The sequence below is a fragment of the Sinocyclocheilus anshuiensis genome, unplaced genomic scaffold (genome assembly GCF_001515605.1).
Source record: "Sinocyclocheilus anshuiensis isolate Anshui unplaced genomic scaffold, SAMN03320099.WGS_v1.1 scaffold480, whole genome shotgun sequence".
Taxonomy (NCBI): domain Eukaryota; kingdom Metazoa; phylum Chordata; class Actinopteri; order Cypriniformes; family Cyprinidae; genus Sinocyclocheilus; species Sinocyclocheilus anshuiensis.
In genome coordinates this window covers 591,693-603,397 of record NW_015555743.1, presented here as the reverse complement: position 1 = coordinate 603,397, position 11,705 = coordinate 591,693, and the positions used below count along the sequence as shown (strand labels likewise).

General features: G+C 33.5%; 1 protein-coding gene across 4 annotated transcripts in view; it reads right to left on the bottom strand.

The window, feature by feature from the left end:
- phldb3 (pleckstrin homology-like domain, family B, member 3) overlaps nucleotides 1–11,705 on the bottom strand; it is a 34,112-nt gene that overhangs the window by 15,745 nt on the left and 6,662 nt on the right. For all 4 annotated transcript variants that reach the window (XM_016466895.1, XM_016466894.1, XM_016466893.1 and 1 more), the window contains 6 exons: nucleotides 11,017–11,159; nucleotides 10,841–10,942; nucleotides 9,085–9,213; nucleotides 7,176–7,304; nucleotides 5,806–5,973; nucleotides 3,353–3,463 (listed from right to left, as the gene is read on the bottom strand). In XM_016466895.1, the coding sequence (XP_016322381.1) occupies nucleotides 3,353–3,463; nucleotides 5,806–5,973; nucleotides 7,176–7,304; nucleotides 9,085–9,213; nucleotides 10,841–10,942; nucleotides 11,017–11,157 (780 nt within the window). In that variant the 5' untranslated portion in view covers nucleotides 11,158–11,159. The remainder of the gene's footprint in view (nucleotides 1–3,352; nucleotides 3,464–5,805; nucleotides 5,974–7,175; nucleotides 7,305–9,084; nucleotides 9,214–10,840; nucleotides 10,943–11,016; nucleotides 11,160–11,705) is intronic.

The following is an 11,705-nucleotide window of genomic DNA, read 5'->3' as shown; positions in this document are numbered from 1 at the left end:
ACACACACACTCACAAACACACACACACACTCACTCACACTCACACACACTCACCGTTTAGTGACACTATGAGCACTAGTCCTAGTGATCCCTGACAGAACAGCACTAGTAAGAATAGTTGAGCAGTTCTGCAGCTGTGTGAACATGACGGAGTTAAACGTCCCTCCTCTCTCTGACTCACACACACATGATCGTCTGCGAGGAACACACACTGTCTTTATCTGCTACAGACACTAAATCAGCCCTAATTCAGTTCAACACCGTTAGCAGCTGCTGTGCTCTCAACCGCGTCTGTCTCCAGTGAAAAGCCCTGCACACGTTCGTTCCCTGCGTCCATAGGCGGAGCGTGTGTGTCCCCTGGCCACGGGGACTTGGGGCAAAAATGCCACTAAATTGGACAAAAATGCCCCTGCACAAACAAATTAAATCTATTATGTCTGTTGCTAACAAAGTGAATATGAATAGACAGTGTCGATTGCGGCATTAAATTAAGACCTGCTCATGTTGCACCGTATTTCATTTTAGGCGTTTTTACAGCGTTGCGCATTTTAACCAATCACACACAATTCTGCTGAGCTTAGGAATGCAATGGCCAATCAGAAGCGTTCAGATGAGTCATCGTTCAAACTCATCAGTTTTGTTGAGTGCGCGCGCGTTCGCTGACTGAATTCTTGCGAATTCTCTCATCATAAACAACAAAGCGCAGATGTACGTACAATGTAAGTAAGAGATTAATTTAACAGTGTATACAGCTTCAGCGATTATAACGATAGTTTAGTTTTTTTGAGAGTGCTTAAACTCGCGATAGATCAATGATAGTGAAATATATAATTTATTCGCTGTTTGAATAACAGTGGAAAGGAAACGTTATATAATTATCAATTTCTAACGTTTTAATTAAATTGTAATCACATTAAATACAAATTCAGTCCCATTAAACATTTTTTTAGCCTACATGACACCCATGTCTGGTTCTAGCCTATAAAGACGGGTTTATGATGTTTAATACAATTGGCTGCTTTTAGCCTTACCCTGGAGTTGGTTCACCCTCCGCCTATGCCTGCGTCTGTCCTGAGCACGAGTGTGATTTAACAGAGCAGAAACATTTAATAGAGATTTAATAGAGTTTTCTCAGGGTATCTGCTGTTGTTCTGCTCCGGCGCTTCTCTGAGAATCAGTCTCGCTCGCTCTCTCTCTCCTTCTCTTCCTTATTTCATCACTAATTCTTTCCTGCACTCGAGTGTATCTCTAATCACTGTAACAGAACGCTGATAAAAGCCTCCAGCACTAAAGCAAGGGATCCTGCAACGCTCGCAGTGCTTTAAAAACACAGCTCAATATATAACACATCCAGAATGGCAAAGAACACAATCTACTTCACTTTACTGCAACGCTGCAATTCTTTTGCAGTCTTTGACTTCAGCTAAGAGGTCATCAGTCTGCTGTCGGTCACATGTTTTCACATTCGCAGGTCAGAGTTCACCAAACTTAGAGTCAAAATACAGTGAAATTAGCATGGGCTTGCGCTTTATATTAGTTATTATTTTACTATTATTTATTTATATTTTGCATTATTTTGTTATATATTTGAGTATTTCCAGTTTTTATTATTTATTTATATTTTGCATTGTTTTGTTATATATTTTAGCATTTTTAGTTTTTATGTATTTATATTTTGCATTGTTTTGTTATATATTTGAGCATTTTTAGTTTTTATTATGTATTTATATTTTGAATTGTTTTGTTATATATTTTAGCATTTCCAGTTTTTATTATTTATTTATATTTTGCATTATTTTGTTATATATTTCAGTATTTTCAGTTTTGCTTATTTAATTATATTTTGCATTGTTTTGTTATATATTTTAGTATTTTCAGTTTTTATTATGTATTTATATTTTGCATTATTTTGTTATATATTTTAGCATTTCCAGTTTTTATTATTTATTTATATAAGTTGTTATATTCTATAAAATTTCTGTTTCATTTCAATTTACATAAATGTTTAGTATTTTTAGCTTTAGTTAATGATAATAACACTGGCTTAGGAGAAGTGTGATCTAATTATCATTACTATACTATCTTAGTATTTATTAATAATTTTTATTTTTGTCTTTCTATTCTAATTTTTAGTTGAAGTTTTAGTCATTTTGTTGTGTGTTTTAGTCATTTTTATTGCTTTTATTTCTGTTTTAGTTGTAGTAATTTTAGTACTTCAACTTAAACTAAATACAAATTGGAAAATTTACATAACTAAAATAAAGTTTAAGTTTTGTAATATTCTGTTTATTTCTGTTAACGTTCAATTTATTGCAATTAATGCAAATGTTTTATTTTAGTATTTTTAGTTTTAGTTATGATAACAACACTGGCTCAGGACAGTGTTATTTTAGTATCGTTACTATACTGTTTTAGTATTACTAATATTTTGCATTAGTTTTCATTTTAATATATATATATATATATATATATATATATATATTCTATTGTAATTTTAGTTAAAGCTTTAGTAAATTTGTTTGTCTTAGTACTTATTAATATTTTGCATTAGTTTTCATTTTTATATATATATATATTCTATTGTAATTTTAGTTTGTTTTAGTAAATTTGTTTGTTTTAGTATTTTAGTACTTATTAATATTTTGCATTAGTTTTAATTTTTATATTTTTTATTTTAATTTTAGTTAAAGTTTTAGTAAATGTATTTGTTTTAGTACTTATTAATATTTTGCATTATTTTCATTTTAATATATTTTAATTTTAATTTTAGTTAAAGTTTTAGTAAATGTATTTGTTTTAGTACTTATTAATATTTTGCATTATTTTCATTTTAATATATTTTAATTTTAATTTTAGTTAAAGTTTTAGTAAATGTATTTGTTTTAGTACTTATTAATATTTTGCATTAGCTTTCATTTTAATATATTTTAATTTTAAAGTTTTAGTACATTTGTTTGTCTTAGTACTTACTAATATTTTGCATTAGTTTTAATTTTTAGATTTTTTTTCCCATTTTAATTTGTTCAAGTTTTAGCCATTTTGTTGTGTGTTGTGTTTGTATTGTCAATTCAGTTTTTATTTTGTAATTTTAGTACTTTAGTAGAAAATGTGTCTTTGCAACTAACTGATTTTTTATATTTTATAATCTTATATCTGTAAATTTAAGTTTTTTGTATTTTTAGTTCTATTTAACACTGGTTGAGGTGTTCAGACGCACCATAAAACAGGTGAATAAATCCCACAGACACACACTGAAGGAGGAACACGAGCCTCATCTACAGAAGATGATGGACTGTTTCCACGCTTTCAGACGATGTAAACATCTAACAGAAGCAGCATGAAGACGTCTTACCCTCTGAGACTTGTGCAGCAGCTCCTTTCTCTCCTGTCTGAGGGAACTCAACGCTTTATCCTTTTCTTTTTCCATTTCCTTCAGCTGCTTCTCCAGCTGCTGGACTCGTTCCTGCAAGACAAGATCGGTCAAACGCACACATTGAGCGGTGGTCTTCGGTCTGGTCTGGTTTGCGTGGCACTGAAGGTATAATGCGCTCAGAGAGACTCAGGGTCAGAGATCTGTCATCCGGAGCAGCTGAGCCAATGAGATCCGCACACAATGTGACTAAACTACATTACACTCAATCTGCACTACACACTACATACAGCTGACGATAATGTGACACGGACAACCTGCTGCTAGTTTATTTTCACTTTTAATTAAGAAATAAAATAATTATTAACAAATAAGATTTTATGTATTAATATCCAAAATTTTTATAAAAAAAATTAATACTGTTTAATTAAGAAAAGATGTGTTCAATTGATCAAAAGTGATAGTAAAGACAGTTATATTGTTACAAACGATTTCTATTTCAAATAAATGCTGTTCTTTTGAACTTTCTATTCATCTGTGAATCCCGAAAAATAAAATGTATCAGTTTCCACAAAAATATTGTGCAGCACAACTGTTTCCAACATTGATAATAATCAGAAATGTTTCTTGAGCAGCAAATCAGCATATTAGAATGATTTCTGAAGATCATGTGACACTGAAGACTGGAGTAATGATGCTGAAAATACAGCTGCGCATCACAGAAATACATTACAGTTTAACAGATATTCACATAGAAAACAGCTGTTTGAAATTGTAATAGCATTTCACAATTTTTACTGTATTTTTGATCAAAATAAATGCAGCCTTGGTGAGCAGAAGAGACTTAATGTATGTGTGCATATATATATATATATATATATACAGTATATATATAAACACACACACACACAAAATAAAAAAACATATAAATACAAGCAGAAATATATTATATTTTTCAGAAATATTAATATATTTCTGCTTGTTTATATATATATATATTTTATTTTATGTATGTGTGTGTGTGTATGTTTTATTTATAATCATGTTGTATATTATTCAAATATTATATATATGTATATGCACACAAACAATATTATATTTAATATGTATAATATTACAATATTAAATGTAATATACGTAAAATAAATGTGACCCTGGCTGTGAAAACCCAGCTAAAGTCAGTTTTTGTGATTTACTTTTTTTTATAAATATAAACATCCTTATCTTTATCCACAAGGTAACGAACATTCTGTGTAGAGTTGCAGCTATCGATTAATTTAGTAATCGAGTATTCTATCCGATTATTCCATCGATTAATTGGATAAGAAGTCATTTTTCTTTATTAAAGAGCAATACTAAATAAACAAGAGAAAATTAGATAGGTCTCTTAAAATAAACAACTAATTTTTTTCCTTTTTAGAAAAATTAACATTAATATTGCTGAAATTGCATACATTAATAACCGTGAAAACTAAACTCATTTAATGCATTTAATTGCCAAATTACATTCAAAATGCAAATACATACATATATATATATATACATAAAAAAAATATATATATATATATAAATAAAAAATAAATAAAAATACAAAAATCAATTTCACATTACTCTAAAAAAGGTAAACATTACAACCTAAAACTAAGGCATAAATCAAAATAATAGTAATAATAATAATAATACCTAAACATTGCATTTATGTCGTGCAACTTAACTTTCAAGTTTCAGCCTAACTAAAGCTCAAGCATAACATAAGCCTTTACTGTCTTCTTGGAAGGCTTTGTGGCTTTTGTGAGAGGCAAAAATCAGTGGACAGGAAGGTAACTTGGAACAAGAACAAGAGACCATACACAATTTTTAAACACATTTTTTCTGCAATGTGCATATCTGTATGGGGAGTGTGTGTGTGTGTGTGTGTGTGTGTGTGTGTGTGTGTGTGTGTGTGTGTCACAGAGAGAGAATGAGACAATGTTTCTGTCTCTCTCTCAGTTTTTAATGTAATTAGCTTGTTTACTGCATCATGTGACTGTGTTTGGCGTGTCAGCGTGAGAAATACTTCTGCTCACGCTCAGTGCTACATAACATACTGATGACATAATGAGAGTCAGCCAATGAGAGTGACCCATTTGGAAAATAATGATGTGTAATGAAGACTCACTAAATTCCATTTAGTAGAAAGTCAGAATTTTCCAGATTCTGCAACAAACTGACACTTGAAGTCAGACTTACAGTATAATTTCACGACTGTGTGTATATGTGTGTATATAAAGTAGAGTGGTGTGTATATAAAGTAGAGTGATGTGCTCATTTACTAATAAACATAGACTTTTAAGCAAATAAAGTGAAGTGCGTTCAACAAATCCTACTAGACAGGAGTGTAAAACACGTAAATGATAGTAGTTAAACTGGACTGTTTGTTCAGTGTTTCCTCTCACCTGAGAAGCATTGCGTGTGTGCTGTACTCTGGTTATCTCTCTTTCGATGATCGTTTCTCTTTCTCCGTCCTCTCCGTCTCGCTCGTCTTCCACTACACTCTCCAGCTCCAGAATGTGGAACTCCATGTCTTCAAACGCTCGCACTTTGACCTCCAGCACATCCTTCTCCTGGAAACCAAACAGATGCTTCACATTATTACATTAGTTTTCATTATTACATTTTTTTCACCGTTCACGACAGTGCAAGCAGCACTGATCTGTCCATAGAGATTTTCATGCTTTTATTTCAGCAAAATAAAATATAAAAAATTTTAATAAATTTGAAAGGCAGATTTAAAAACATAATTATTATTATTAAAAATATAAATACATTTCTATGTATACACAGAAAATTTTGGGGTTGGGAAGATTTTTTACATACAGTAAAAACAGTAATATTATTAAAATTTAAAATAGTTGTTTTCTATGTGAATATCTGTTAAATTGTAATTTATTTCTATGATGTGCTGCTGTATTTTCAGCATCATTACGCCAGTCTTCAGTGTCACATGATCTTCAGAAATCATTCTAATATGCTGATTTGCTGCTCGAGAAACATTTCTGATTATTATTATTATCATCATCAATATTTAAAACAGTTAGGTACATTTTTTCAGGATTCTTTGATGAATACAAAGATCCAAAGATCAACATTTATCTGAAATAAAAAGCTTTTGTAACATTTTACACTATACTATTCAACAGCTTGGAGTCAGTATAATTTATTATTAGTTTTTATAACATCAATTACCGCTTTATTTAATCAGAAACACAGTCTAAATGTTATTTGTGTATTTAACTTTAATTTCATTAAAAGTAGGCCAAGAGCGCCACCTACGGAATTAAAACTCGTTACCGAACGAGCATTAGGACCCGGGGGAGGCTGCCGCTGCACGTGCTATTACTGTTTACTCTAGAGCAGCATATTAGAATGATTTCTGAAGGATCTTGTGACACTGAAGACTGGAGTAATGATGCTGAAAATTTTGCTTCGATCACAGGAATAACTTACATTTTAAAATATATTCAAATAGAAAGTAGTTATTTTAAATAGTAAAAATATTTCACAATATTACTGCTTTTGCTGTGCTCTGGATCAAATAAATGCAGGCTTGGTGAGCAGAAGAGACTTCTTTAAAAAACATTACAAATCTGACTGTTCAAAAATTTTGACTGGGAGTGTATATATACAGTATATGAGACTGATAACTTCAAAACAACACTCCTCTCATCTGTCACTGGTTCATATGACAGGCCACTCAATGTTTCAGACGAAATGAATCACCTAATGACTGCCTCGTTAAACTGTGAACAGCAGTGTTTGTGTTCACCTGTTGCAGCAGAAGCAGCATCTGCTCTCGCTGGTCTTCTGGCTGCGAGGGAATCTGTTTCTCCATCTCCTCACACCTCTTCTTCACCTCCTCCACCTTCAGACGCTGCTCCTCCAGCTGCACTCGCTCCTGAAGGACAGCATGTCTTCAGCTCAAACACTAATCATCAGGGATGCACGATATTGGATTTTCCCGATATATGCCGATATTTTGCCGATACCGATATATTTCCTTTTGCTTGGAAACGACACCAAGTCTCTCCTGTGTGGCAATTATAAGCAAATTAGTTTTAATTTTTATTGGTTTTTAACAAGAGCTTATTTGTCAGAATTAAATAAACAAAGAAGTTCTTTTAAATAAACTATATATCAATCGCTGCATTTTTTTTTTCAGAAAGATGCAGTAGTAACCTTAACATTTTATTTTAAGATTTAACATTTGTAGATGGTCTAAAGCAAAAGAGTTGTAACAATTCTGAAAATCTTTTAGAGCTCATAATTTGTTTAAAAATATAACATATTACACATTAATGAATAAATCAGTATTTGTGACCCTGGAGCACAAAAGCAGTCTTAAGTCGCTGGGGTATATTTGTAGCAATAGCAGGCGATTTTCTCAATATTTTGATTTTTTTTTGCACCCTCAGATTCCAGATTTTCAAATAGTTGTATCTCGTCCAAATATTGTCCGACCCTAACAAACCATACATCAATGGAAAGATTATTCATTCAGCTTTGATGCATTAATCTAAATTTAGAATAATTTACGCTTATGACTGATTTTGTGGTCCAGGGTCATATATATAAAATTATTTAATTTACAAGTGTCATATTTGTGTTTTTTTTATTCATGTAAGCTATAGCTTCTGACCTTTAAATCAAAACATACTCATGATTTTATAACATCAATTACCGCTTTATTTAATCAGAAACACAGTCTAAATGTTATTTGTGTATTTAACTTTAATTTCATTAAAAGTAGGCCAAGAGCGCCACCTACGGAATTAAAACTCGTTACCGAACGAGCATTAGGACCCGGGGGAGGCTGCCGCTGCACGTGCTATTACTGTTGACTCTATCTCACACGGGACGCATTCTGTACTGCATTCTCAGTTTAAATGCAGCGATCCAAAGCAGTGAATCTAATCACCATTCAGGCAAAACTTTGCTTCAAGAATGAGCCACACTGCTGGCTGCTTTACCCCACATACGCACGACCGGAAGCAGCGGAAGCGCTCGACTGTGGCATAATAAAAGCTCCGCTGCTTTACCCCACATACGCACGACCGGAAGCAGCGGAAGCGCTCGACTGTGGCATAATAAAAGCTCCGCTGCTTTACCCCACATACGCACGACCGGAAGCAGCGGAAGCGCTCGACTGTGGCATAATAAAAGCTCCGCTGCTTTACCCCACATACGCACGACCGGAAGCAGCGGAAGCGCTCGACTGTGGCATAATAAAAGCTCCGCTGCTTTACCCCACATACGCACGACCGGAAGCAGCGGAAGCGCTCGACTGTGGCATAATAAAAGCTCCGCTGCTTTCCAGCCGTGTGTCGCGCTCGTTCAGCGCCTCGTTTCGCTTCGACGGCTTTCAGCCTCACCCTGCTTCATTCTACTACGTTAATAAATCATTAGCTCATCCATGAACATGATTTCTGCCCGAGTCCCGTCGGATTGCATCGGCTGTGTGGATGAAGACCACAACTCCCATGATTCCACACTCAGTCACAGCGTCATCAAACTACGCCTTTGTCTCTTTGTTTGTTTTGAATACGCGCCCTCTAGCGACGAAAAATTACATATTGTGCCTTGAAAGCCATTATCGGCCGATTCTGATATCGGTTCGATAATATCGTGCATCCCTACAGTAATCATGCATCATAAGGGTGAACAGATCAGAGGCAGACCTTCTGTCTGCTGGCCAAGCGCTGGCTCTTGCGCTGCCTGTGCTTCTCCTGCAGCTGCTCTGTGTGTCTGCGCAGACGCTCCTGTTCAGCCTGCAGCTCCCCTCGCAGCAGCGCCACCTCCAGCTGCAGCTGCACCACAAAACACTTCTTTACATGCCATCATACAGTTGCTTAAAGCATAAAGTTTACATACACCTTGCAGAATCTGCTAAATGTTAATTATTTCACCAAAACAAGAGGGATCATAAAAATGCATGTTATTGTTTATGCAGTTACACACCAGAAAACACACACAGCTCAATTACCTTTTCATTTAACGAAACATGCCGATGTTTTCAGATCATCAGTGTTTTTTCTGCAACGTGAGTGCTAATGGCTGCCAGATTGTGAAGATAAATTAAGCACAAGGCAAAGATGTGTCCTTTTAAGAGAGAAACTATGTTTGGAGGATTTAAACACATCTGGCAACCCAAGCATGAACACTCACAGATGTCTAGGATTTTTCTCCTCTTTTTTATTGAAGAAAAGCTAAAGAAATTTTGGATATACAGTACCAGTCGAAAGTTTTTGAACAGTAAGATTTGTAATGTTTTTTAAAGAAGTCTCTTCTGCTAACCAAGTCTGCATTTATTTGATCCAAAGCACAGCAAAAGCAGTAAAATTTTGAAATATTTTTACTATTTAAAATAACTACTTTCTATTTGAATATATTTTAAAATATAATTTATTCCTGTGATTTCAAAGCTGATTTTTTATCATAATTACTCCAATCACATGATACTTCAGAAATCATTCCAATATTCTGATTTGTTGCTCAAAAAAAAATTATTATTATTATTATGTTGAAAACAGATGAGTAGAATTTTTTCAGGTTTGTTTGATGAATAGAATGTTCAGAAGAACAGCATTTATCTTAAACAGAAATCTTTTGTAACATTATAAATGTCTTTACTGTCACTTTTGATCAATTTAAAGCATCCTTGCTGAATAAAAGTATTAATTTCTATAATTTGTTCCCCCCCCCAAAAAAAAAAACAATTATACTGACTCCAAGTACAGTATAGTGTAAAACGTTACAAAAGCTTTTTATTTCAGATAAATGCTGATCTTTCCATTCATCAAAGAATCCTAAAAAAAATGTACTCAACTGTTTTAAATACTGATAATAATATTAACCAAAAATGTTTCTTGAGCAGCAAATCAGCATATTAGAATGATTTCTGAAGATCATGTGACACTGAAGACTGGAGTAATGATGCTGAAAATACAGCTGCGCATCACAGAAATAAATTACAGTTTAACAGATATTAAAATAGAAAGCAGGTATTTTAAATAGTAAAAATATTTCACAGTATTACTGTTTTTGCTGTATTTTGGATCAAATAAATGCAGGCTTGATGAGCAGAGAATTCTTTAAACATTAAAAATCCTACTGTTCAAAAACTTTTGACTGGTAGTGTAGATAATTTTTTGGGCAAAAAACGTGTTTTTTAAGAGAGACTATGATTAGGGGATTTAAACACATCTGGCAACCCAATCATAAATAATCACAGCAGTCTAGGGTTTTTCTCTTCTTTTTTATTAAAGAAAATCTAAAGAAATTGTGGATACAGATAATTTTTTGCTTATAAACTACATTTTAGTCTCGTCTATTTTCGTCAACGATATTGCATGTTAATATAGTCACAGTTAGTGTTTAATGATGTCGGCAGCGTCATATTTTTCATCAGTTTTAGTTTTCCTTAAGGAAACTCACCTCAATCTTTAGCTCCTCCCTCTGCTGGTCGAGCTCCGTGATTCGCTGCTGCAGCATTGACGGTGATGTCAGCGAGACTCCGCCTCCTTGTTTGACCCGATGCTGGTTAAGCACAGAAGGAGAGATGAGTGCGGCTGATCCACAGCACTGGTTATGAGAGGAAAGCGTGTATTTACCCGTTCGCTCTCTGTGCTGCTGCCCTCGGTGTCTGACTCCGCCCCCGAGGAGGCGGGGCTCTGCTCCACTCTCACGATCCACGGCGATCTCTGGACCGGATCCCATTGACTCTTCTGCGTTTCCATATTGTGTCTGGGCATGTCTGATTACACAGGAGTGGAGACTGGTTAAGCTTGCACATTACAACAACAAACAAGGCTCTAATGACAGATGCTCACGCTAACATGCACTGAACACGGTAAAAGTGAAGTCCTGACTGGTAAACAGTGTATAACGTGTTCTAGATGTTGCTTTCTTAGATTAATGAGCAAAAAATGTTACACAACAGCCATTAATTCTCAGGTAGAATGTGTTACAGAAATGCTTAACACTGGCATTTTAATCTAAATTATTACTATTAAAATATTCATGACATATTATTTAATTGCTCAAGTATAATAATAGCTATCACTGTCTCTGTTTTAGAAATAAAAATAACAATTTAAATGTAGTAAAAAATGTAAGTTAAACATTTAAATAAATTTTAAAAGCAGACATAAAAACAGTTTATTTCAAATAATACATACTTTTAAATAAATTTGAAAGCAAAAATGAAAAATTAACTTATATGTAAACTAAAAATGTAAATACATTTAAAAGGCAAAACTATTAATAATTTAAATTATTTTTTTAAATATATATATATATA